The sequence below is a fragment of the Panulirus ornatus genome, chromosome 21 (assembly GCF_036320965.1).
Source record: "Panulirus ornatus isolate Po-2019 chromosome 21, ASM3632096v1, whole genome shotgun sequence".
Lineage (NCBI taxonomy): Eukaryota > Metazoa > Arthropoda > Malacostraca > Decapoda > Palinuridae > Panulirus > Panulirus ornatus.
In genome coordinates this window covers 3,944,898-3,972,231 of record NC_092244.1, presented here as the reverse complement: position 1 = coordinate 3,972,231, position 27,334 = coordinate 3,944,898, and the positions used below count along the sequence as shown (strand labels likewise).

The 27,334-nt window shown below is 44.2% G+C and overlaps 2 protein-coding genes across 3 annotated transcripts in view; one reads left to right on the top strand and one right to left on the bottom strand.

Moving 5' to 3' along the window:
- Positions 1-229: 229 nt before the first annotated feature.
- LOC139756275 (zwei Ig domain protein zig-8-like) overlaps positions 230-27,334 on the bottom strand; it is a 369,804-nt gene continuing 342,699 nt past the window's right edge. For both annotated transcript variants that reach the window (XM_071675506.1, XM_071675507.1), the window contains exons 5-7: positions 8,533-8,660; positions 5,944-6,112; positions 230-2,280 (exon numbers count right to left, since the gene is read on the bottom strand). In XM_071675506.1, the coding sequence (XP_071531607.1) occupies positions 2,117-2,280; positions 5,944-6,112; positions 8,533-8,660 (461 nt within the window). In that variant the 3' untranslated portion in view covers positions 230-2,116. The remainder of the gene's footprint in view (positions 2,281-5,943; positions 6,113-8,532; positions 8,661-27,334) is intronic.
- The window catches only part of LOC139756274 (uncharacterized), a 490,501-nt gene continuing 481,956 nt past the window's right edge, over positions 18,790-27,334 (top strand). The window contains exon 1 of the mRNA XM_071675503.1: positions 18,790-21,823. The gene's annotated coding sequence lies outside the window, so the exon portion shown is untranslated. The remainder of the gene's footprint in view (positions 21,824-27,334) is intronic.

Sequence of the window (27,334 nt, the reverse complement as noted above, 5' to 3'; positions counted from 1 at the left end):
CACACACACACACACACACGTACACACACACACACACACACACACACACACACACACACACACACACACACACACACACAGCAAACCTCCTGTATATGTTTTATCAATATTTGTTTCTAGGAATTTTGTTCATCCCGAAAGCATCTCATGTTTTTTTGAACAAGAAAATCTAAGTTTCCGAGCTTAATATCCCTACGATACTAAGATGATTAGAAATGAAACCCACGAGTTAGCAAAAGACCTTTATTATCATTTTTCATATACAAAGTTCACAGCTAAATTAATGTGAATGAAACAACAACTAGGAATGAACAAGTACCTAACACCTTGTGCGTCAGACAAACAAACGTTTGTTAGTATTGCAACAACTAGACTGTTAAATTGACGCAACATAGTACACTAGTTAGAACGAACATCCCGCAGCAGCCTGTCACGTGTTGCATACCCCCAGGAGCACGACGGTACGACCCTTGCAGCACGACGGTACGATCCTTGCAGCACGACGGTACGACCCTTGCAGCACGACGGTATGACCCTTGCAGCACGACGGTACGACTCTTGCAGCACGACGGTACGATCCTTGCAGCACGACGGTACGACTCTTGCAGCACGACGGTACGACTCTTGCAGCACGACATTACGACATGTGGGTATGGTGACGTGACCTTTGAACTGACCCAAAAGGGTCCGATCAAAGGCCAAGGCCGTCATACCCAAGAGTCGTTAATCGTGCTGAAGAGTTGTACCGTCGCCCTCAAGGGACGTACCGTCGTTCTCAAGGGACGTACCGTCGCGCTCAAGGGACGTACCGTCGTGCTCAAGGGACGTACCGTCGTTCTCAAGGGACGTACCGTCGCGCTCAAGGGACGTATCGTCGTTCTCAAGGGACGTACCGTCGTGCTCAAGGGACGTACCGTCGCGCTCAAGGGACGTACCGTCGCCCTCAAGGGACGTACCGTCGTGCTCATGGGGGTATGATCATCCAGAAGAGATTTGTAGACATTTCTTGTTACCCTAACACATACTTGTTGAACACTTGGAGGAGAACGTAGCACTTCCTGCTGAACAGTTCACCTGAACACTTTATAAGTGATCCTTGGTGAGAAAAATGTAGTATAGCCCCTTACTGCCCCACTGTGTCCTGTTGGAGTGATGACAGCCATTAAAGGTGTTTTGTCTATGTAAAACATATCAGATTGGATTCCATTGCCAATGAGATTGAATGGTATAGCATTATCTTACATTTTATTCATTATATTTTATATTGAGAATTTGTTCTGCGTCGTTCAAGGGTGAAAAAAACGTTTTCCCTGGAGTCAGGTCAAGTGAGGTCAACTCAGGTTGACTTTTAAATATACATCTCTTCTTCAAAAGCTCTGCAAAAAAAAAAAAAATGTCCAAGAAAATGGGTCATTGTTATTTTTTTTACGAGTTATTTACAGTTCTTTGTACAGTGAACCTCTGCTGCCATTATCAATGGGTTTCTGAGGTATGCAGATTTACAAAATAAAGAACAAAAATAATATTGTAAGAACATACAAACAAATTGACAACGAACATTCAGTCTCTTTTATAACTAGTCATGCGCCCCCTCATGGGCTGGGTACGGTTGGTTCCTTCTATACAAAATAATGTATCCACTGCATTGGTAAGGGGACGATGATGAATATTTTTTTTTTTTCATTTTTCATCTTCTGTCTCTCTCTTTCTCTCTCTTATATGTAAAATATTTACACGTTAATAATTCAACATAAAATTATACAAGTATATTACAGGACAAAGGAAAATGTGGACATTGCTTGAAACTGTTAAAGAAAATTGACTAATATTTTTTTTTTGTTTTGTTTTGAGGCTTTCTTGACAGATGGGTGCAAAGTCCACTCACTCACTTTGTCTTCACAGTTTTCACTAAAACAAAGCCATCCTGGGGTTTTCTTATTTCAAATGATGACAAGGAAAATAATGATGGTGGAAGTTTCTTCTTTTTCTGTTTGTGCTGCAAGGAAAAGAAGATTGGAGGGGAAGGAGGGAGGGGGTATTATATTTATTTTTTTTATAGGGTAATGTTGGAGGGGAAGGTTGGGGGACGAGGGAGTGGAGGAGTGAGGGTAGGGGTTTATATGACCAGTGTGAGGGTGTCGTCACCAGCGAGTGTCAGGGAGAGGAACGCACCAGCAGCCACCAAGATCATGCTGGTGACGCTGCTCAGACAGTGTTGCCAGCGGAGGCAACCGACGCTCGCCCTCCCTCCGTTGGTTTGCATGGCTGCTGGGGTCTCCCCTGCAAAAAAAGAAAACGAGAAGTGGTTACTTTTTTTTTTTTTTTTTACATACATATTGATAGTCACCTTTTTTCAAGTTTATGATTTGATGCCTGTGGCGGGCACTAAACAGGGAAAATTATGACCTGAGAGTTTTGGTGTGCTTAGTCTTCCTTTTTCTTTAATTCTCTCTCTCTCTCTCTCTCTCTCTCTCTCTCTCTCTCTCTCTCTCTCTCTCTCTCTCTCTCTCTCTCTCTCTCTCTCTCCGCCCAGTAAATTCTACGTAAGTCCTGTTCATGCACGCAGTGACCGTTCATTTTTCCAATATGGGGTTCTTTGATTAATGGTAACCTGGCGTATGCTCTTGGTGCTTCCGTGGTGTAGTAGGCTGCCCATGAATCACGCATGGGTCCGAAACCAACCCAGGTGTTCGCCCTTTCCTCGCGACTGGTCGATGATTGGGTACCTGGTCTAGGTTTGGGTGTTGATATATTCATACAAGTAAAGTAAAACGAGAATCCTATTAAACTGTGGTAGGAATCAAGCTAGACCTTCTGACTCTGCAAGTGAAAGTTTGGGTTCCAGCTGGGAATGTGCAGAACATGTACATATAACGGCGTCCTTACCCTTGGTGGAGCTTAGAGAAGAAGTATTGTATGGACAGATATCTTCTTCAAGGTATCTCCAGCATGTAATGTCTGGAGGAGAATCTTTATGCAGGAGGGCGTGTTGGCGTGAGCAAACCCGTCCTGTGTGATGTGGAGGAGGGAGCCACACGTCTGACCTCACCAGAATGCAGGAAGGTCATCTTGAGTTATTCCGGACGCGAGCTGCACCATCGCCTCCCTCATGGCCATCATGAAGTCACGCGTGGAGCCACACGTTCCCAGGCCAGACTGACCCAGGGCGAGGTTGGTTCCCTTTTGGCGCAGGAGGTTGCCCGCTGGTAGCTCAACCGCTCCTGGCTAGAGGCCGCAGGATGTGTGGCAGTACCAAAGATAGCGGGCAGCGTACCGTGGTCAGGTCCATAGCAGCTCTTGAGCCATTCTGAATTCCAGGCGTTAACACAGACACCTTTACCGTGAAAGTTTATGATGATTCATGTGTATCGCACCGAGTCTGGCTCAGTGACCACACAGGCCTCTAACTCCAGTAAACTTTCAACACGCACAGTAAGGCCGAGACATTTAACCAGAAGGCCTTCTTGGTACCAGATGTTGGTTTCTGGAGTCTTGGTTGTCCAGGAGGATCAAACCCTCACACTCACTGTCTTTGGCAACAAAGTTATAGGAGACCATAGTACTCCTTGTGCTATCGTGTGGAGGACTTGCCTTTCCGGCGCCTGGGGAGGGGGCACTGTTGTATAAGCCCTTGACGCCCTTGCTTAGGGAAGAGGAGGAGGAGAGAGAGAGAGAGAGAGAGAGAGAGAGAGAGAGAGAGAGAGAGAGAGAGAGAGAGAGAGAGAGAGAGATCCGTCAAGTGTGGAGGAACCGCCGTCCAACACTTTGAAGTAACACTCAACTCTGACGGCACTGTGGGCTTGGATCTTCTTCACAAGGTCAGCAGTGTTTGCTGGTGCCTCGGGGCTGTGGGAGTGTTTGTCTCTGATGGTGATGGATCAACTGGTCATACAGGCCCCTCCCATAGACGTGACTTCTCCTCTCCAGCCGTGAGTCGTTAAAATGAAGAAATAAAGAAGAAATCTCCAACAAGCCACCAGAAGCGAGGTGGACGTATGGATGAAACAAGGTGAAGAGAGTGTGCGTGTTGGAGAGGTAAGGCAGAAGAAAAGAGTGTGTGAAGTGTCGGTCTCCATAACTGTTGATGGATCAACCTCTCCCTCCTGTAGCTATCAGCAGCGGTATCCCTTAGGACTTTGTTCTGGCTCCTGTGTTCTTCCTCTTCATTAGCGATATCATGTCTTCATTATATGACTCAGTAGTCCAGCGCTCCCTTATATGCTGACGACTCAGCACCGCATTCCTCCACTTATTTCATGTATTTCTAAGGAGACATAATGATGAACCATTACTAAACCACTGGAAATAACTGACGGACTGTAGTCTCGTAAAGTCAAGCAAGGACTTAGAGAATGCTTCTTATGTGTATATTATCATCAGTTTGAAAACCAGACATTTTTTTTTTCGTTCTGCTTATAACAAAAACATGAAATTCTTGTTGGTTCTTAGGTTAGAGGTCGACACTATCTGAAATAAAGTGTTGATCATGGGACGCCGCAGGTGTAGACACTGACGTATCTGCAGGAATACAATGAACACCATGACCTTGGCGCACCTAATACGACCACTTCAAAAATTGTTCGTACGACGTTCGAAGAAAATTATCATTCAGAAACCACCCACTTTGGGTGAAGGTCCATATGTGTGGGAGAGTCGACCATTACGATAATGATGGCTATAATTTAGCCACATAATCCCGGGCACTCCACAGCCTCCTGCCCTAATGGCGTTCATCTAGCAGTGTTGCCACTATACTGTTGGCTCATTCCACCTGAGCCACTACTGTTGCCAGATCTATCTCGTGCTTTCCTCCCCATGCTGAGTTGTGGCTAGTGACAGACACGGGAGATACGTAAAATGCACTGAAGAATCATCGTTTAAGAGTCGAGGTGTTTGAGCTGTCGCTCTTTAAGGTCTGTGAAGTAGCGATGGGTCAGAGCGATGATGCCTGCCTATCCACAACGTCCAGACATCGTGTGTAGCGGCGGCTTCGTCGTCCCTGGACGAATCCCGCCAGCACCGCCGCGACTACCATGGCAGCACGACTACCCTGGGAGTGCAACGACTACAATGGAAGCACGACAGACAAGGGAACACGGCAGTTACCTCGGGAGTACGATGGCTTCCCTGAGAGATGCTCTCTCTCTCTCTCTCTCTCTCTCTCTCTCTCTCTCTCTCTCTCTCTCTCTCTCTCTCTCTCTCTCTCTCTCTCCTCCTGTCTTACACCTCTACTCTTCGTATGTACGGATATTGATGGAACCTTTCTGTTTACCGTCACTCCTGAGTGCCTTGGGGAGTGACTGTAGAAGAAAGGGGTCGCGTCCTCCGCATTTCCACGAACTCTTTGAGGGCGACTCAGGGAGGGGCAGGTTGAAGCCCGGGACCCTTGATGCTACAGAAGGTTTCCCCACATGAAGACGCAGTTGAACGTAGGACTCTGGGTCCATGTCTGTAGGCAGGCTTGTGGGCTTTGTGTGAATGAGGAGATACAAGAGGAATGAGCGAGTTATGTTCGTGGCGTGAGGTATTTATCATGACATATGAAGGTAGTGAGTGTTTGTGAGGCATAGCTAAAGGGTAATGGGAAGCGTTGAGTATACTGAAGGGTAGTGGAATACGTAATGGAATACGCTGATTATAGACTTGTAGGTGTGAGATCATACTTATGAGAGAGAGAGAGAGAGAGAGAGAGAGAGAGAGAGAGAGAGAGAGAGAGAGAGAGAATCATGTGCTACTAACGACTAACAACAGCCACTAACCATTGATAAACAGTCATTAAGCACTAACAAGACAGCCTCGTTGAAGAAGTGTATCCTGATGGAGGCGTTGAAGAAGGCAAGGACGAGACACAAGAACACGTGCCTCTTAACTGCTTGGCATCTAACAAACGACTAACAACAGCCACTAACGACCGGAAGTGAGCACTAACAAGGCAGTACATACCATTGAGGATGTGTATCTTGACGGAGGCGGTGGTGGAGAGGGAGGGGACGCAGGAGTAGGTGCCGGAGGCGGAGTCGGTGGCGTCGTGGATGAGCAGGATGGTCTTGGTGAGGGAGCCCCGGTCTGTGATGGCGCTCACACGGCTGTCACGGCTGTCGTAGTTGATCACCTGCCGACAGTCACGGCTGGTTAACGTTAACCATGTGAAGGGTAGTTATCTGATTGTATTATAATCATAAGAGTGAAACTTGCTTGGGCTAAGCATGTAGTATGGACTACTGATAGCTTGTTCATTGTTACGCTTATCACAGAAATAATAACGTTGTTTTGGAGATGATAAAGGGTAGTTAATAGCTCTTAGAGACGCCGTAGGGTAGTTCTCGGTCGTTATTTGTTTACAAATAGAGCATGAATATATAATGCGTTTTGGCCGTAGTAAAGATTAATTCTTGAAAAGCTAAGGCGACTGAATGTAGATTAAGTAATTTTACTGTTGATGGAAGCAAGATAGTGTCTCAGGGGGGTTAAGCCCTTGAACATGATGGTTCGACCATTGAGAACGACGGAACGGCCCTTGAATGCAGTAACCAGCCTTAACCAGATCCTTAAGGGTCAGGTCAAAACACTCGGCTATCATACACAATGGTCGTAACCTCGTGCTCCAGGGTCATTTCATCTTACCCAATGGTTAAACACTGGCAGAGTAACTACAGGGTGTAGAGAATAACTACTGGTTGTAACTATATGGAAGGCTGTAGAGAGAGACTGCGGAGTTATAAGTGCTGGCTACAGAGTTTTGGTTGAGATTGATGTAGGAAGTTCCACGTGATGAGGAGGTAATTATGTTAGTGGAGGGCAAGTGTTTTTTGCACTTCGTAGAGAGAACCAACAGGTCTTTGTATTACGTAGTTATCAAGGGTTAAATATACTTAGTGTATCATTATGCTGATTACAAATAATTGATGAATGTAGAATAATTAGTTTAATTAGTCATAAACGAACCGTTACATCGTGTTTTTATTACATGATCCCAGAATTAGAAAAAATAGTGAAGGATATTATTTGGGCAAGGTGTGCCGTGGCCACTAACACAAGACGAAATGATATAACGAAAAGTTGTGTTGGAAATCTAAGTTCACTTTCTCCCCAAGCCACAGGTGCCGTCTGAAGGTGTAGTGACAATGTCCTTGGCGAGGAACAGACTCAAGGGAGACTAGTATATGAGAGGCAGTGAGCACGACGATACGACCCTTGAGTGTCATAACCTGCTCTCGAGGCCTGACCCTTCTGGTGTCAGGTCAGAGGTCACGCTATTGTGGTCGAGGGTCGTACCGTGGTCGTGCTCAGAATCATACTACTGTGCTCAGCACTTGACAGTACACTGTACAGGACGGCGTGGTTTGTTATTACAGTACATTACTTAACACCGATAGTACACACACACACACACACACACACACACACACACACACACACATGTAGAAAACTAACATTGCTGGTAACCCCCATAGGATTTTAAGAATACTTGAATGAGTAAGAAACGAAAAACGAGAAATCTATCGAGGGAGACTGAGTCATCCAAGTACACACAGCACAAGAGCGATCTCTACACCATTGAACAACAGGTCTCAAAGTGGTCACCTGTTGACATGCATGAGGCTGGTGTACTCTCACACTTTGTCGTCCTTGAGTCATGTGTGACTTTGAAAGTGTCAAGATTTTGTTGTTGTTGTTGTTGTTGTTGTTGTTGTGTGTGTGTATATGCATACCAAGTTTCAAGTCAGTCGTCACCAAAGTGAAGGAATTGCGTAAAATCTTGATTTTTTTTTTTTTTTAGGGATGAAGAAGGAGGAAGAGGAAGAGGAGGGAAAGAAGAAAAAAGGTCAGGAAGAAAAATGAAAAAAAATGAATAACGAAATCCTAACAAAGACAATATATTCCTCACCTGGCAACACAGTAAATTGTCTGTCACGTCTCATGGCAAGAGTTGGTCTCTGGTCCATAGAGACACACAGGCCAACCCTCTGTAAACACACAGGCCACCCCCCCCCCCCCTCTGTAAACAGAGGAACACCATCCCTAAAAACTCGTTTAAAAAGCGAATTCGTTAAGAGCATTGAGGTAGGCCGCCTCCATCACGAACCAGTGGATTTGGTCTTACCCCGTTGTATTTACTGCCATCTACTGAGACGTTCATGAACTACAGTTAATTGGAGTCTTTTCGTTTGGTTAAATAGAGTCTCTGGTTAGGGTGGGGCTAGTTGGTTAGCGTGGTGGTGGTTGGTTAGGGTGGTGCTCTATTTAGCCACGTCGGTGGGCGACAGTGTTGGGTGGTAAATGCCCCAGCAGTACACGGGAATCCCTCACTTGTCCACATGGTCAACCCCTAAATGTTTTTCGTCATGTGTTTCCAGTGGAGACTGTAGATGCTGTCCCTTGTCCTGGAGTCCGCAGGCTGACCTGAGCTTGCTCCATGTTTACATACTCGACATTTTAGACATGTATGCTCTCTCTCTCTCTCTCTCTCTCTCTCTCTCTCTCTCTCTCTCTCTCTCTCTCTCTCTCTCTCTCTCTCTCTCTTCTCCTCACCTTGTTTTCATGGTACCAGAAGATCTCAGTCGGGGACTCGGGGTTGAAATTGATGATGCAGGTGAGGTTGATGGTGGATCCTCTGTCCACGTACCGCTCAGGGGAGCCCAGAATGCGAGCCGTCGGCACTGTGGACGCAACAAGACAGGAGGAGAATTAGGTAGTGGTCACGGATCCTGCGGGAGGAGAGTAGTAGGGTTCAAAGGTCAGTGGTTCAAAGAATATTGCGAAGAAACTTAGAGGGACTTCGGAATGTGTTCCTTGACCTAAGTAGGAAAAAGTGATAATGATGATTATAATAACAAAAATGATAATGATAATGATGATAACAGTGATGATAATAATGATTTATGGTCAGCACTTTTGGTCAGATTGTTCATACCGCAACCCGTCTCCCTGACATTCCTTACGCTACCAGTCCTCCTCAGAGGCATTCCATGTCCATCCCATCCTTTCTCTCTTCCTTTCCCTTACATCCACCGCCCAAGACCAGCATCCGTACAACACTGTCGGGACTGCTTGTACCAGAGACGCACCCATCTATCCCCAGACAGACGCTCACCACACGTACCAGGCGCTCCTAAGAGCAGCCACGACCTCCCACCGCACAGTGACTCACCTGTACCTCCTGTGGTTGCTCCACCCGCTTCCACGTGCACTTCTTCAAGCACACTATGTGTCATGATAAGGTAAGATAGGGTAACTCTGGAGGAATGATATGAAAGGCGTTCAAAATAAGATAGTTGATAAAGTTATGAGAACTAGATGTGCTGGAACAAAGATGTTCATAGATTTACATCCGTCATAAAGGACAACTTGAATTTCAGAAAGCCTTGCTGCAAAACATGGCAGCTGGCTAGTGTCACGCGTCATTTCTTTCCATGAACAGTAAGCATTGCTTTCAGAGGAAAAATCTAATTTGCAGTGTGCGAGTCTTGTGAAGGTTAGGGAGAGGACGGTGAGTGAGTAAAGGGTGCGGGAGGGGAGGGTGACCCTTCCTTTCTCACCTCAGGTCTGTCTTCATGCCTCTCCTACCAATCCTTCCTCCTCCCATCTGACGCTCTGTCCTATCTTGCTTTCTCTCTCTCTCTCTCTCTCTCTCTCTCTCTCTCTCTCTCTCTCTCCTCTCCTCTCCTCTCCTCTCCTCTCCTCTCCTTCTTTAGCTTGTGTTGCGTTCTCTGTCCTGCTTCCCTTCCTTACGTCTTCTGTCCTGTTCTGTGATGAGCCAAAGTATACACCCCTTTCGTTCTCTCTCTCTCTCTCTCTCTCTCTCTCTCTCTCTCTCTCTCTCTCTCTCTCTCTCTCCCTTTTCTCTTTCTTGGTCTCACATTCAAGTCAGAAATAGTTCTCTGTTTCATCATTAAACATCGTCCTTGTTTACACTTAACAAAACAGTCCTAAAAATGGGGACATTAATGAAAAAAGGGAGAGAGTACATAGAGACGCTGTTTTGTCCTGATCAGAGGCAATTGTCTTGTGCAAATGAAAATGTTCAACTTGAAAGGAATATCAAGAAATCAAATCCGAAAATAAATCCTGAAAACACCTATTCTTACCGGGAGGAATCCTTGACTCCTTTTGTTCTGTTTTTTGATAGATTAAGAATTTCTTTTTCCTTTTTAAATCGAGAAGAAAGTTTAAGAATAGAACTGTACTAAAGGCTTCAACCCTAGTTAGAGCTGTGAGTCCCTTTGCCTACCTGAAAGACAGTTTTCTTGTCTTTGAGGATATATATATGTGTGTGTGTGTGTGTGTGTGTGTGTGTGTGTGTGTGTGTGTGTGTGTGTGTGTGTGAAAAGGACCACGGTCGTGATCAGCAGATGAAAGCGACACGGTGTGACGACGCCTCGGGGAAGGGGGTCTATTATGAGTGTGGAGCGAACAGCTAGTGAAAAGCCAGTGTTGCTTTGATGTGGGGCGAAGGTCCCAGAGGTTAGAGGAGGTTTAGGCAAGGCAGAACAATCGACCTGCTCCCCTCTGGTGATAAACGGGACGAGGGTCTTACGGTATGTTCTCTGGGCACGGCATGTGAGTGAGAGAGAGACAGGGAGAGAGTACATGGAACACATGGGGAAGACAGATGACAGAGCGGCCGATTGGCTCATGTCTGGGTCATCTGGTTTTGAAGTGAAATCTGTTTCCGGACGAAGTGGATTAGGTTAAGGACAGAGCCGTCAGGGCGGTCTCTTGGAAAGAACAGCTCGAGAGAGAGAGAGAGAGAGAGAGAGAGAGAGAGAGAGAGAGAGAGAGAGAGAGAGAGAGAGAGAGAGAGAGAGAGATTATTCTTTGATGAACACAGAAGAAAGGTTGCTTTAGAGGTGAGACTGGATGTATGTTTAGTGGGGTGAGTGAGGTAATTAGTGTGGTATACTTTAACAAGTTAAAGCGGGTGTTGCTAACAAGTTAAAGCGGGTGTTGCTAACAAGTTAAAGCGGGTGTTGCTAACAAGTTAAAGCGGGTGTTGCTAACAAGTTAAAGCGGGTGTTGCTAACAAGTTAAAGCGGGTGTTGCTAACAAGTTAAAGCGGGTGTTGCTAAGGTTTAAGTAAACATATCTACTTTCATATTCGAGGTAGCTGTACGAGGAGGAACACAGAAATATGATTAATGTAATCCTTTGATTACAAAAGGGAAATGGAATTTTCAGAGTAATTTCTCCCAGGTAGCTCGATAGATGGACAGCTTTTAACACTGAAGAATAACGAAGAAACCATCTTAGAGAATTAGAGAACCAAGGATACAACATTAGTGTTTCGAAGATCACCATCTCATGCCAAGGAACCTACAGGAAAAAATTACAAGATGAAACATTTTGGTGCCAGTGATATAGAATGTTCTCTGTTATTTCCCAGGTTATGTATGTACTGTCTCGGGGATTCATTTTTAGATAAATAGCGAAGATTAATGAAGCGTAATTAAACACACTGAAAATTTCCGCGTTGAATTTCCTGCCGTAGTACATTAGATTGAATCATTATGTTGTGATTAATGAAGGGCTATTAAGTTTATGATTAAGGTAATGATGCTAACAGCAGGAAGTACAGATATTAAATGTTACTTTTATGTAAATGATGCTGATAATTGCAATGATAATGATAACTGAGGATGATTGAATCAGGATGATACTGATGACTGAGGATGATTGAATCAGGATGATACTGATGACTGAGGATGATTGAATCAGGATGATACTGATGACTGAGGATGATTGAATCAGGATGATACTGATGACTGAGGATGATTGAATCAGGATGATACTGATGACTGAGGATGATCAGATGATTCAGAATGATTCTCATGTATGAGAATGATGCGATGATGAGGAGTGGCTCTGCTGAGTGAGAGTGATGTTCATGATTGATGAAGGTGATGGCTGAGCATAATGTTGGTAGCTGATGATGATCGTAATGATTATAGGGATGATAATGATGGTGAAGAATAAAGCTTGAGAGTAATTTAATGAAATCGTGATTAATTACTGAGGAGAACAGATGGCTCGATACGTCTAGAAATGTGGGAAATAGAAAGAGTACGGAGTAGGAAGGGAGAGAAGGCACTGGAAGGCAGAAGATACGGGATCAGTGTGACGATCGGTGAAGATGATGGAGGGGAGCGGCGGCGGGGAAATTGGAAGCAAAAGAACAGCTACAGGGATTCAGAGATTTGTCAAAGGCGATTGAAAAAATGCGCGTGGTATGATTGGAAACGAGCGCTATGTTCCCATTTTATAAAGGTAAAGAGAATAATAAAAATGCCTGCATGTTTTACGGAGACAGGATCGCTCTTAACACGTTTGACAAAGAACATAACATGGTTTCTGCTGAAAAATTCACAGGTTGTTCTGGGTTGGGAAAGAACGAAGTGTATATCTGATTTTCGCACTTAGGAGATTGGGTAGAAAGGGTCATAATTTGCATCAAAAACTTTTAAGAAGAGTTTTTATCTCCTTATGGGATGCATGGAAAGGCTCTCGGGCGTTCATACGAGAGAATCCACGAAGACAAAACATTCTTAATATAGCAACATACGCCACTGGAAGACAGTGTTGGAGAAGACAGGAGTGTTGGGGAAGTCTGTATGGCCATCACTGGTCACGTAGGGTTACGCATGAGGCGGGAGTTGACTGGGAGGGAAGTGGTATGTACCGGTATAGCTGAGGCTGCTCTGTTCTGACTCTCGCTAGACTCGTCTGCTTCTACTACTACTACTACTCTCTCTCTCTCTCTCTCTCTCTCTCTCTCTCTCTCTCTCTCTCTCTCTCTCTCTCTCTCTCTCTCCATTACGTAATTCCCTGCCCTTGAGCCGGTGGGATATTGCAGAGCGTTCCCTGTATGGACGCTTCCTTACGTCCCATATCTAAGCCAAGTCACCCCTATCGCACCATGTCTCCCCCTCTCTCCCGCTCTGACTGCTTCACCGCTGGCAATAACAGTGAAAGGGATGCGTTGATATGAATATTTCCATGGTATGACTCAAATCGTCATTCCGGAGAAACCCAATCCACTCCAAGGAATTAAATTCCAAATTCATAGGCGATATCCTGGCAGAGAAGCAAGACGGTGGCCCAGCGTCCGAACAACCCAAGCAGCAGACATTGGAAAACACGTCGAGCAGTTTAGCATGAGGCCTCCCTGACGCACTTCTTGAAGTCTGTCCCCCCCCTCTCTCTCTCTCTCTCTCTCTCTCTCTCTCTCTCTCTCTCTCTCTCTCTCTCTCTCTCTCTCTCTCTCTCCATTCCCATCATACACAGCAAACGACGCACTCACACTCAGTGCTTTGTGTTGACACACGTACTGGAAGCCTCTGGGGTCATCATGTATGTACACTTGTATTCAAGAAGAGCTGGTTTGAATTTGCAGGAGAGATGAGTCTCCCCGGAACTCGTAAATCGTTCATTGCTTATTAAAGGACTCGCAAAAGCCGTTGTGAGTGGGTTAATGATGAGATGTATACGGGGAAGTGATCGCTGGTGCACGTGACATGTGCACGCATGTCTGGGCTGGAGGATTGTTAAGAAGGAAAGAAGGAGGAAGGCTCAGTGTGAGTCGGGATAGGAGGGCGTTGTGATATATACACACACACACACACACATATATATATATATATATATATATATATATTATATATATATATATATATATATATATATATATATATACACACACACACACAAAAGTCTTTTGAGTATTTAATTAATCATTTGACCTTTACGGAGAAGTTCTGTACTGGTGGAGCTCCCACCTCTTGAAACTTTCCCTCCTGTCAAACAGTTCTCAAACTTTTGTGTGCTGTCAGCATTCACAATATCGTTATTCCTCTTCTTCTAACTCCCCAGTGTTAGTATGTTATGAAAGTTCGTCTTTATATCGTTTATATGCAAGTTACTTGCATTATATCTAGTTATAGCGTTTGGTTGGTCTGTTCTTGCACTTTGCGAAGAAATGATCACGAATGACGTCATCTAATCGTTTTAAAGACGTTACAGACTATGATTAGGTCACCCAATCACTTTTCTCTTTTCCACGGTGGGCAAACATAATGCCTCTAACCTTTCCCTGTAACTCATCTTGTAATTCTGGCATCATCTTTGTGAACTCTCTCCATCAGGCGGGATGTGAACAGCTTCCTTATCCACGTACGTTAAAGCTGTGTTACCAACAGACAGTTTTCTCGTATTACTTTATTCTGGGACTTTCGAAACATGTTAGGGATCATGTCAACTCTCAAGTCCCTATTTCTATTTAGATTCTTGTTGCTGATTGTCTGCTAGATGTCAGTCATGTCGAAGCTTTCACTGTAACACACTATGTGTATGTGTGTGTGTGTGTGTGTGTGTGTGTATGGGGGGGGGGGGACCCACTGTTAGTTCAAGAGAAAGTCTTTCATGAAATATGGTTTATTCGGATTGTGCCACAAGAAGTGGGCCTTAACTTGAATTATTTCCTTCGACAGAAGTTTGCTATCAAATCAGGTCTTGCCTGACCGTCAGGTGTGTGACACGGTCGCGTGGCGTCCCGCTAGACGAGCGTCCTCCTCTGTTTGCAGTTTGGTGTTGATTTGGATTTGAAGCATCATTGTGAATTAATGGATATTACGTCATAATAAACGTCATGTTTTAACTGTGTCTCTCTGTTAATCATTCTATCTATACATATATCTGGTCGGATTCGAACCCCGGAAGGGATCCTCCGACTACCCAGGCCACGCGTAGGTTAAAAGACAGACACGGTCTGACCCAGTAGCCATGTCGTAGTGTCTTTTAACCTCCATGTGGCCGAGGTAGCCGGACGCCCCTCCCAGGGTTCGAATCCGATCCATAGTGTGTACACATTTGTCTTTGTACAGATTTATCTATGTCTATCTTCTCATCTTTCTATCTATCCACTGTATGTACCTATCTGTCTAGCTAGGTAGCTATCTGTTGCCATGGTTAGCCAGGTTTGTATTATCATTTTATAATCTTTCCTTGATTATGATCTTAGTTATTATGCTCGAAGACCTGCCGGGATTAAGCCACGTATCATTGTGTTGTACACCACAGTTTGCAAGTAAGGTTTACCATTACATGTGGACAATATCAGGCATGAAAATAATTCATCGTTTCCTTATTTGCTTGTCCTTCACCTAATTGTTGTATGACCTTTGTTGTTCTTGCACACTTTCCCTCGTAATTGTTTCATTCAGTATTCACAGGTGACTTCCCATGCAGCCAGAAGGAATCCCCCACCCCCGTCTCTCTCTCTACCTTAAAAGATTATGTTAAAAGCTTTTTAAATTCCTTTTTCCAGAATTGAGATAAGTCAGACCTGTCCAGGGTGATAAGGAACGTGGCAGATTAGCCTCGTTATCCTGCTGGGGGAGTCATCTCCCTCATTGTGTCGTGCTTCCCTGAGTCGATGTTTATGATGTTTCTGTGGTGTTACTCGATGGTGGCCACGGTAACAGCGTCTTGTGTGTGCCGGCCACACACTGTTATGGTGATGGCCACACAGTCTTGTGATGCTGGCCATATAGTCTTTAGATGTTGGCCACACAATCTTGCTTTGCTGGCCACACACTCTCGTGCTGCCGGTGGGGCCCACAGTCCTCCACTTAACATTCTCAGTAAACCTCCACAACTAATTCTTTGTGGCAAATTTTTCTTGGAAGTTTTCCCGTGTGGCTGAATATGACAACGGTGGCGTTTTCTGTCTTAGAAAATACAGTTGTTTTCCGTAGTATATATATATGTATATGTGTGTGTGTGTGTGTGTGTGTGTGTGTACACTTCTCGTGTTGCCTTGTCTCTTAACATTGTACATATATATATATACATATGCACCAATATGTACTATGCATTTTCTATTATATTATACACACACACACACACACACACACACACACACACACACACACACACACACACACACACACACACCAACCTGAGATGGGTAACCATTTATCGATCAGCCCCGAGGGGAGGATCAACAGCTGCGTTAGCTGTGGGCAGACTGCCGAGCCAAGGATTCGAACCCGGGCAGGCCCGTGCGTGAATCCTGTAATCTGTTAGTGATGATTATGTTCCTCATTGATTCTACTGTATTATGATAATGTGTTTTCAGGGAGTTGTACGTGTGTCAGTGATGAACATCAGTGTTCTATAACAAACCTCGACAGCGTCATGTGTAAACAGCTATGCCAACTTTCTCTGTTGCGTTGGAAATTTTCATTGTGAATCCGTCGTAAAACAAAGACGGTAATTCCCTCTCAGACCTCATTACCTTGAGAGCAGTCCTGTTCTGTCATTACATTTTCTCATTAGAATTACCCTTCCCAGAGGGTAATCATAGTAACGATCCATTCCTCCCGTCTCATTTACCACTGTCATAATAATTAAGAAGTAAGTATCCTGTGTGTTGTAGTGGGTTGTAGCTCCCTCTCATACAGGCAGTTCTGGGTAAGAAAGTAAATGATTTATCCCTTTATTAGATAACTTAAATAACACGCTACAACGACTGTTCAGCTGTCACAGTAGCTGGGCTGGGTTAAACGAGTCGTCCGCCAGTACTGGATAATTGGGGTGTGTGACCCGCTTTCGCACAGCTCTCCAACCCGCGAGATGTGAAGGGCGAGTCGGATTTATATATTGGTCAGTAGCGTTCGTGGGGAGGGTGGCGTGAGAGAGAGAGAGAGAGAGAGAGAGAGAGAGAGAGAGAGAGAGAGAGAGAGAGAGAGAGAGAGAGATTACTCATTTACGCCAGTGACGAGCTTCAGCCAGATTAGCAGGGCTGACGCGCACCGCTCGTCGCACGTCTTTGTTGTTGAATTATCCTGTTTCTACCCGCCGCCACGCCTCTTGCACTGTTGCCAGTCCGAGGTCCTACATCCACACATTCAGTTTTCTGTTAGATATCTTTGCTGTGAACCCATGCCTGTTTCTCCTGCTATTGCATTGAATGATATTCTCGACTACTTTTGGCGGGACATTTGCCAAGTTATTGTTATCTGGTATCTTTTTTGGGACATTCCCATATACTGGCCCAAGCTGATAACTTTGCATCATCATGGTAGAGATCTTTCAGGTTCACAATATTATTCCATATGCATTCAGTTTGCTTCCATGCATACTGGATCATCACGCAACTCGCTTTTCTTCTTTCCAGACAGAGACGATAGAGTTCTTTCATCTCCTCTGTGGTAAGTTCATATGTTCTAGTTTATATATTCCAGAATACCAGTGTATACGTTCCAGAATACCAGTGTATGCGTTCCAGAATACCAGGGTATGCGTTCCAGAATACCAGGGTATGCGTTCCAGAATACCAGGGTATGCGTTCCAGAATACCAGGGTATGCGTTCCAGAATACCAGGGTATGCGTTCCAGAATACCAGTTTTCCTTGTGGAGTGGTAATGAAATCCTTCTATTTTGTTTATTTCCAAATGTTTGCCTGGGAGCCGTGCAGGACAGCATTAATCAATCATATATATATATATATATATATATATATATATATATATATATATATATATATATATAGAGAGAGAGAGAGAGAGAGAGAGAGAGAGAGAGAGAGAGAGAGAGTAGGGAGAACGAGGAAGGCAGACATACAAACACACATACAAGTAGATAAGCGACCAGATATAGCATGAAAAAGAAAGGCTTTAAATCAGTAAAAGTGAAGTGTGACGAACAAGGAATATAATACAGGTGATAAAAGGGAGGGAGGAGCGCGTGGCAAGAACGGTAATAATAAGGTAATGGAATAACCCAGGGTTAAGAAAATATAGCTTGGAACGAGCGAGGGGAAGAACCAACCAGGCAAATTAACTAAACCACAGGATGAAGAGAAAGGAATGACGGAAGGTGATGCAAACCTGATAGGTGGCGACGAAAGAGAGAGAGAGAGAGTATGAAACATCGTAAGAAGGAAAGAACGCTGATGGCAAATTCACACACACACACACACACACACACACACACGCGCGCGCAAAGACATTCTCTCTCTCTCTCTCTCTCTCTCTCTCTCTCTCTCTCTCTCTCTCTCTCTCTCTCTCTGTCTCGGACACGATCCAAGGGAAATATCAAATTTCAACATCAAGTTGTAAACGCTCCCAGGCAGTGCCTAGGAACGGGCATTCATAACAAACGAATACAGACATTGTCCGGCACAGTGTAATGAATCATAGTACACACACACACAATGGCGAATAGTATGAAAGATATATATATATATATATATATATATATATATATATATATATATATATATATATATATATATATATATACATATATGTGTGTGTGTGTGTGTGTATGTGTTGGAAAGGATCACAACTGAGCGCATGATCAAGTATATTCCTATAGGTCCACGGGGAAATGAAACACGATAAGTTCCCAAGTGCACTTTCGTGTAATAATCACATCATCAGGGAAGATACATGAAAGAAATGTAATAGTCCGTTGATATACAACGAAGAGACGTAGCTAGGACGCCATCTGGTAAACAAGTAAACTTGTTTACCAAATGGCGTCCTAGCTACGTCTCTTCGTTGTGTATCAACTGTCTGTTATATTTCTTGTATCTCCCCTGATGATGCGATTATTACGTGAAAGAGCACTAGGGAACTTATCGTGTTTCATTTCCCCGTGGACCTATAGGAATATATATATATATATATATATATATATATATATATATATATATATATATATATATATATATATATATATATATATATATACACACACAAAGACACACATGTATACACTGTTCGAGTTTTATGTAGCATTGGATGATTTCTATTGATTTCAAGCGTTCCAATACCCGTCATGGGGAAAAGATGGTGCAGGAAATACGTTTCCTTTTGTTTCATCAAGTTGTACTGGGGAGCAGCACCGTTAGGAATGTCTTTGTTCTTGTTCATGCAACATGGAAGTGCGAAGTACGAGTGCGTCTTGTGACTTGTCAGGCACGTGCACTCAAGGATACGAGAGGCACTCTTACTGATGACACCGATAATGACTAGGAAGGTCTTGATAAACACACACACACACACACACACACACACACACACACACACACACACACACATCTATACACACACAGGTACGCATTCATATGCACTGTACACATATATTTTGGAACCTAAAGAGACGAGAATTAAATTGAATATATTCCTTACCTCAGTACAAGGAAGAAGATATTGCTTTACCTTTGTTTTTTCTTTTCCCCCAACAGACAGGTCGAAGGCCAGCGGTGTGGAGGGTGTGGTTGAGATATGCTTGTCGAGGGTGAAAGGAAATGAGTTTGTGAGAGGGTAGTGGAGATGCGGTCGTCGAGGGTGAAATGAATTTGGCTTTTTCGAAGGTGGAATGAAAACGAGTTGGTTGGTGAGTGAGAGTGAGGGAGACACGACGCATTCGCTCTCAAGCGTTGGCGTTCTAGCGTATTAAATGTGAATGATTTAGGATGAGTAAATACCTAGGTGAGCCCAGGAGATGGATGGTTCGAGGAGAGATGGCTTTGGGGTACCTGGGCCTGATGAGCATTCAGGAGGTTGAGAGGGAAGAACTAGAGTCATGTGCTATATGGGGTCGACGTACTGCTAATAGCCTAAACTAGGTAGTCTGAAGTTTTCAAGGTTAGCCACGGAGTAGACTATTAATCTTCGTCGTGGATGACACGTTCCATGTGTATGTCTACAAATGAGGCGGGGAAATTGCTGTGACGGGGTGGGCGATCAGGTATGAAAAGATATGAATTAGCACTGGAAGAAGTGAGCGTTATTCCCTGGCATTGGAGGAAGGTATATTATTCCCCAGTAGTGTGGGGAGGTAAATAAGTGCTTAGCGCTGGAGGGAGGTATATTATAATGATTATTGCGTAGCAGAAAAAGAGAGAGCTATTATGGAGATTTAAACTTCCCCACACTGTTAAATACATTTTGAAAGCCCAGAAGTATCTCTAAATCTTCAAAATAGGACCACCACTCTCAGCCAACTCCTTCGGAAAAGCTTTAGTACACATAGATAACAGTACGAGTTATAGTCATCGATCTATGTTCAGAGAACTGCCAGCAGGAAATTATTTAACCTTCCCCCAAAAATTACCTGATCAGATATTATCTAGAATACAAATGTTAACATAATGTGTGAGATATATATGGTAAGAAAGGTGGCTCTCAGCAAACTTAATTACCAGAAATCATCTAAAAAGAATGCCAAGCTGAGTAACTAACAGTTAGCGTTAAAGATGTTAAATGTGTTAAAGAAAAAAAGAGAAGAATACTTTCTTGGCCTTAATGTTGTGATGTTTCTGAGAAAAGGCCCTTTTAATGCTCACGTTTCCATAAACTCATTTAGCCTGAGGTAACTCTGGGAGAAACAGGAAAATGTCCTTTCTGTGGAGGTCTATGCATCAGAGGGCCTCATGCCACCGTCCAAGGTGCGCGCACACACACACACACACACACACACACACACACACATTACAGTGTACAGTGTACATTGTATCCACTGAAACAGTAGATCCCTCGTTACAGGCCACAGTGGCCAGAGCCTCTGAAAATCACCGAGCAGTACACGGCACACAACGGAATATACCAACGAACACAACTCACAGCTGGACCAGAGGAACAACTTAGTCTTTAGTACAACATGACTGTCATTATCAAGCAGACACATCTCTTCCAACAGTGTTGTACTATTGAAACATCTTTGGTACAGTAGTCGAGGTAGAAGTTATTAGCGTTACAGTGCTGGAACAAACATGGCTCACAGCATAGCTGGTGCAGGTATGGTACAAAGCTAGACGAACAGTGCACGTACACATGGCATCAGCAACGGTAGTTTGTGATAGTTTTATATAGCTTTTCAGTTTATTGGATTATGTGAACTGTGGAGCGGTGAACTGGGTGGCGGGGATTTTGAGGGTGGTAGGAATTGGGCATGGGATAGTGGAGGGGAGTGGAGGGAGATGAGGATGCGACATACTGGGTGGTGAGTATTTAGTGTGTGTGTGTGTGTTAAGGTAGGTAGTCAAGGCTCGTATTTGGGGTCTGCGTTTCTGTATTGAAGTTCGTTCTTGTATCCTTGAACCTTCCTCTCTTTACCTTCGCGAAAGCACCTCAAAAACGCACCGTCAGGACCAACACACACACACACACACACACACACACACACACACACACACACACACACACACACACACACACCGCCTTGCCACAGTTGGCTTCAGGTCAGCAAAACACAAAAGAATGTAAACAGCAACAGATCAGGGGGTCCAATTGAGGCTGTTTTTGATATTGGAAAGTGTCAGAAACTCAGAGCTTTGAGTACAGAACGATAGAGAGAGAGAGAGAGAGAGAGAGAGAGAGAGAGAGAGAGAGAGAGAGAGAGAGATGAAGTGCGACCAGATAAGTTAGAATGCTTCTCAACTTTGTAACTAAGGAGGCGCAAATAATGTCACTTGCAGACTCGGGACGAAATATTTGTTAAGATTGTTGTTGAATGTGTCTGTCTGTGATGTGCTCTCAACTTCGCTAATTGGTAAATCAGTGAATGTGTTAATGTTAAACATAAAAATGACATCCTTCATCCGAAGTAAAACGTTTCTCCACAGGTTGATGTCTTTCGAGTGAAGCCAGACTACAACATCAGTCTGATGTTTACATTATTAGTATCATGTAAGTTTGGGATGAGTCAGTCCCAGATTCCTTTGTTAAATTCCCCCTTCACCTCATTTCCAGGGGAAGTGAGTGAAGGTCCTGGCTGAGTCTCCATGATGACCCCGGCGGTGCAGTGGATCCTCGGGTAAGTGTGGCTGAGTCCATCATGTTTTCATAGTCCATCTTAAAGCAGCACACGCGCCACAGATGACGCGGTCGGGTCCCTCTGTGCCGAACGTGTAGTCTGTTCCTCTCCGCGTCTCTCTGTTTCTCGATACTTTATTCATATCCTGCGTCTGTATTTCATTTTTGACGAAAAATATATCATCACACACACACACACACACACACACACACACACACACACAGAAACACACACACACAACGTCCGAAAGATAGAACAAAATGGAAATTGAAAAACAAATACAAATATGAATGTCATAAAGGGATAGATCAGTCGTATTCAAACGCTGGGATAAAATCCAATTAATGTTAGGGAATCTAGACCCCCAAGCTCCAGCCATCAGCGTTGCTATAGGCTATACCTAGCAATCTAATCGCTGGCTAATGATTCCGTCTCTGTTTCCATCTTTGTATGCAAACATCAATAAACGTCTGTCCCCTCACCCCCTCCCAGAAAAAAAGCTACCATCTCTATCCATCCCACACGTCTGACCGTGTTCATCTCTACTGATCTCACTTTACAGACCGTCCCTGCATGAAAAGCAGCTGCCATGTGTGTGTGTGTGTGTGTGTGTGTGTGTGTGTGTGTGTGTGTGTGTTGTGTGTGTGTGTGGTGGTAGTGGGGGTTGGGGGTGGGGGGGGAATTCTGAAACTTCTACCACGATCACGTGGAGTTCCTGCTCCATCTTGACGGCGACCCTGAAGGCATGAAACGAATTCCTGTCACATATCATTTTCGAGGTGCATTGCGGGCTGCATAGCTGGCTGTATTAACTCAGCTGGTTGCAGTGATGCAGCTGTTGCATAGGCCTTACTTGCTTCATGACGTAGCTGTTTGCTTTGTGTAGCTGGTGGCAGGTGGTATAGCTTATTTTAGTGATATAGTTGGTCGCATAGATCCAGCTGGCTCTGATTGTCACTGATATACGTCGTAGCTTTTTTACAGTTGGCTTGATTGCTTTAGCTGCGTTGGTTCAGTGATGTCTCTCGTGTCTGATTCCGATGAATTACCTGGCAGCAGTGACTGCCGTAATTTCAGTGGAATTGGGTACAGTGACGCAGCTATCAACAGTGAAGAAGTTTCTTTTGCTGAGACGAATGGTTGCAGTGATGACACCAGTGGCTTTGACGTCACTGTCACTTGACGTCACTGTCACTTGAGACTCAGCAACTCAGTCGTGGCTGCAGTGTACCGCGAGGACCACACTGGACTCAGCGGCTGAGGACTAACAGCACTGAGGGGGAGACCTGACCTTCCTGGTGGCGCGTCGAAAAGCATTTTTGGTCCACCTGAAGTTGTAGGAAGTACGACGAAAGCAAAATCTACCACAACATACAAACGCAAAATAACAAACGACTCTTTAACTACCCGACCTAATGCATCACAGTCGCCACCATCCGATGTGTCACATCCCAGTCCCCATCACCCACTCACAGTACCCCAGTCCCCGCACAGTCCCCCAGCTCCTGCCCTCTGCTCCACCATAACCCAGTCCCCAGTACCCCATCCACGATATTTCAGTCTTTACAATCTACCAATTCACGCCTTCGTCCCTACAGCCAGTCCTTCACTCCTCCAGTCCCCTCCCCAATCCTCCATACCACCAGTACGAGGCAGAGTCCTTTGTATCAGTGAAACAAAAGCTAAAAGAACCACCAAACAGCAACTGTGCATCAAGTCGGCCAACGAGGGAACGTTCATGGAGGACAAGGGACCAGGCAGGGAAAAATTTGGAAACTACTCGTGCCTTGAGGAAATGGAACTTGTACAATGATATTCCATTAGTGTTTTATTGTGGCCAAAACGTACGGGACAACATGGAGGTATGGAGGTTAGGAGAAAGTATCTACAATGACGAAGGGGTAGGTGTTAGCGCGTAGCGCTGTCCATATTATACAGAGAGAGAGAGAGAGAGAGAGAGAGAGAGAGAGAGAGAGAGAGAGAGAGAGAGAGAGAGAGAGAGAGTTTAACGTAGACAACATTGGACCTTCCTGTGTGCAGTGTTTGCGTTTGGTGGTCACCCACGCTGAACCCCGGGGCTCAGTCGCTCACCTCTTGACCGTAACATCTAACATTCAGACTCCGGGAACACAACTCGTGTGTTCTTTGTGGGATACAACGTGATAGACGTTGAAAAACTGCGTTCAGCCTTTCTGTCAACACTTGAACTCATAAAATATTGACTCCCCGACCTGGACCAGGACCTGCGACCTCCTGACACGAACTCTTAACCTGTGACCTTCTGACCTGAGCAATCACAGCACGACTGGTCACATCTGAATCAGCCATTACAGTGCTTAAAACTGTTGGCAAAATTTTGTTTCTTTTATCTCTCATGCCTAAAAAGAGAACGAGAGACTATTGCAGAGAGAGAGAGAGAGAGAGAGAGAGAGAGAGAGAGAGAGAGATTAATCGTGGGAGACAGATTGGTGAATATCAATGTTGGACATGCTAACACAGCCGGTCACGTGGGAAGCATCAGCATAGCCTAACACGTCCTCAGTAACATCCCGCACACCACAGTTTGCCACGAGGGTAGCATCAGCAACCTAGTCGTTTGCTGAAAAATCTTGCACGGACCCCCGTGCTTCAGTTCCTTAAGCACGACAGTACAACCCTTGAGCATGACCGTACGTCCCCTGAGCACGACCGCACGACACTTTGAGCGCGTCGGTGCGAGCCTCGAGCAACTCGAACCTCAGCTCGAACCTTCCCTGGTGATGGTCATATTTCAAGGCAGGAAATAACCCGTCGTCCCCATTCCTGTTCCTTCCCACCTCACTATCATCAGAAACTCGATCGCCTGCGGATATTAAGCTTGCAACGATAGGGCCTCAGCTTCCTCCATAATCAGTCAGCTAAGATGGGTATTATGGCAAGCTTTTTAATATATATATATATATATATATATATATATATATATATATATATATATATATATATATATATATATATATATATAGTTCATGAAGAACCCAAGTCGTTATGCATTTGAGATGCGTAGAAGAAAGTACTATAGTAAAATTATATGTGGCTATAACTTTTACCAACAAGAATATGAACAGGCAAGAAGGTAAGGGATTCTGAGGTTAAGCAGGTGATGAAACACCATTTGCAGTGATTTGCTCTATTGGTTATCATTACCGGCGCCGTTCCCATATACAAACATGGTGTTAATTGGATGATGAGGTCTTTGTACGGGGGCCTTAATTGGTTAATTCATTCTCCTCGGGCAATGATTAGTTCATGCTGTATTTACTCTCTGCTATGATTGCCCGGATAGGGAACATCAGTAGAGTGAGAGAGAACAAATTTTCATTAAGTCGCTGGTGGTGGGGCTTCAGATCTTACTGTTTATGAGGCATCCGAGTGGAAGAGAGTTAATGTTGTGCCAAAAGTTGACAAAGAAGTCACCCTGAACTTGAATGAGACAGAAGTTTTTATACTGGCATAGATTGCTGACATGGGAGACTACATGGATTCAGAAGTTAAAGTTCTTGTGAAAAATCTGGATTTCTGTGAGAAGGTAATACCCAAAGGACTGATGAAGGTAGAGGTCCGAGCTGTGATCAGAGGGCTGTTCTTGTGAGTCGACATCCAACTGACCGGCAGGAAATAGAGATCATCTGTCACGAGTTCCTTCTCGAGCTGGATGAAGGAAACAAATGGTGTTCCCCAGGGCTCAGCGTTGGGGCCATTATTGTGTTTGATCTCTTTAAATGATTTGCTAAACGAGTTGGATTGATGCAGACCTGAATTATATGTGTGCTGATGATACCAGAATCATAAAAGAAATGCCAGGTCGCTAACACTTACTGCAAATGATGACAAAGAAACCAAGAAAAAGATGTTTCATTGATTGAGCAAATAGCTCATGCAATTTAACCTTGGAAACTGCAGTCACGATGATTTTCCTCAACAGGGGTGAAAATGAATGCCTTTTTGCCGTGAAAGGGACCATGGAGCATAGATCGTGTTGGACTTGTCATTAAAACACCTTATGTGGAGGATCTTGGAGGGAGACGAACTATATCTTGGTCAACGTCAAAGCTTCCTTCAAGCACTGCAACGCAGAGAAGCTTAGGAAGGTAAACACGACGCACATTTACTTTAAGGTGAACTATATCACAACAGTCTCGTCTCCCGCATAGGGAGCCACATGGAACAGCTAGAGAGGCGTCTAAAGTACTACAGCAAGAATGATACCAGACTTGACTACAGTGAGCTACGAGAAGAGGAGGGAAGACCTCAATCTACCCACACTGGTAGAATATAGAGTAAAGGGAAACACGATAGCCTTCTACACATATTCTATAGAAATCATGTCGGCGTTAGAAGGGAACAGTTCTGTAAAGTTGGAGAGGACTAGAGATCAAGAGGGTACAACCGAAGGCTGGGATGTGAGGAGGTGCCTCTCTTGCAGCCGAGATGAGGACCCCTGGAAGACCAAATTCCTAGATGACAAAAATGCCAGAATTCGAGGCGATGACCCTCAAGTGTAGACCTCCCTCTTGGATGCACAGTTAGTGGATAACAAAGATACTCTTGACTTCGGAATTCCAGCTTGGCTGATAATTTTGATGTGGCACGTTATATGTAATACGTCTTTGTAATACGTAATGATACATTATCTGTAATACATAATGATACGTTATCTGTAATACGTAATGATACGTTATCTGTAATACGTAATGATACGTTATCTGTAATACATAATGATACATTATCTGTAATACGTAATGAGATTCAGTTGATGTCTTAAACCATACAGAAACAACGGCAGAAGTGCTTCGCACTGTCTTCCACGTCTTTACGCGATAATGGACTGAGCACAAAATTTACGAGACCCATCGCTGAGTGATATATATGCCTACCATCAGCCGGTGTTATGAGGAAGGAGTTAGCCGGCCGCGACACGAAGTAGATCTTATCATCCGCCTTCTTTGGAACGGGAAAACATCGGAAAAAATGTTTATAGTATCAATCATTAGTGATTAGCGATTGATGGCGCGGGTGATATGGAGGATATATCAAGACGGGCAGATGATGAATGACCTGATCCATTACTCATCTTTGATGAAGAGGTACTGGCAAGAGGCGGGAATGGAGACTTTTTAAGGCAGGACGTACTGAGACACTGATGATTCTATACTAGGATGATCTGGGCAACAGGATTTTCTTAGCTAGGATGCACTAGGACGGCGAGTGGTTCTACACAATATATACATATATATATATATATATATATATATATATATATATATATATATATATATATATGTATGAAGAGAGAGAGAGGAAATTTTATAGCTAGGATATACTGGGGAAGACGCTCTTATATTCCAAGGACATGATTCAGAACGTAAGTTTTTTCCTCTCAAGTATTAACTAAGACAAAGATACACTAGAGTAATTTCACTTGTATATGTAAGACATGCGGCGTAACTTGAGGTTTCAACCATGTAATTTTTA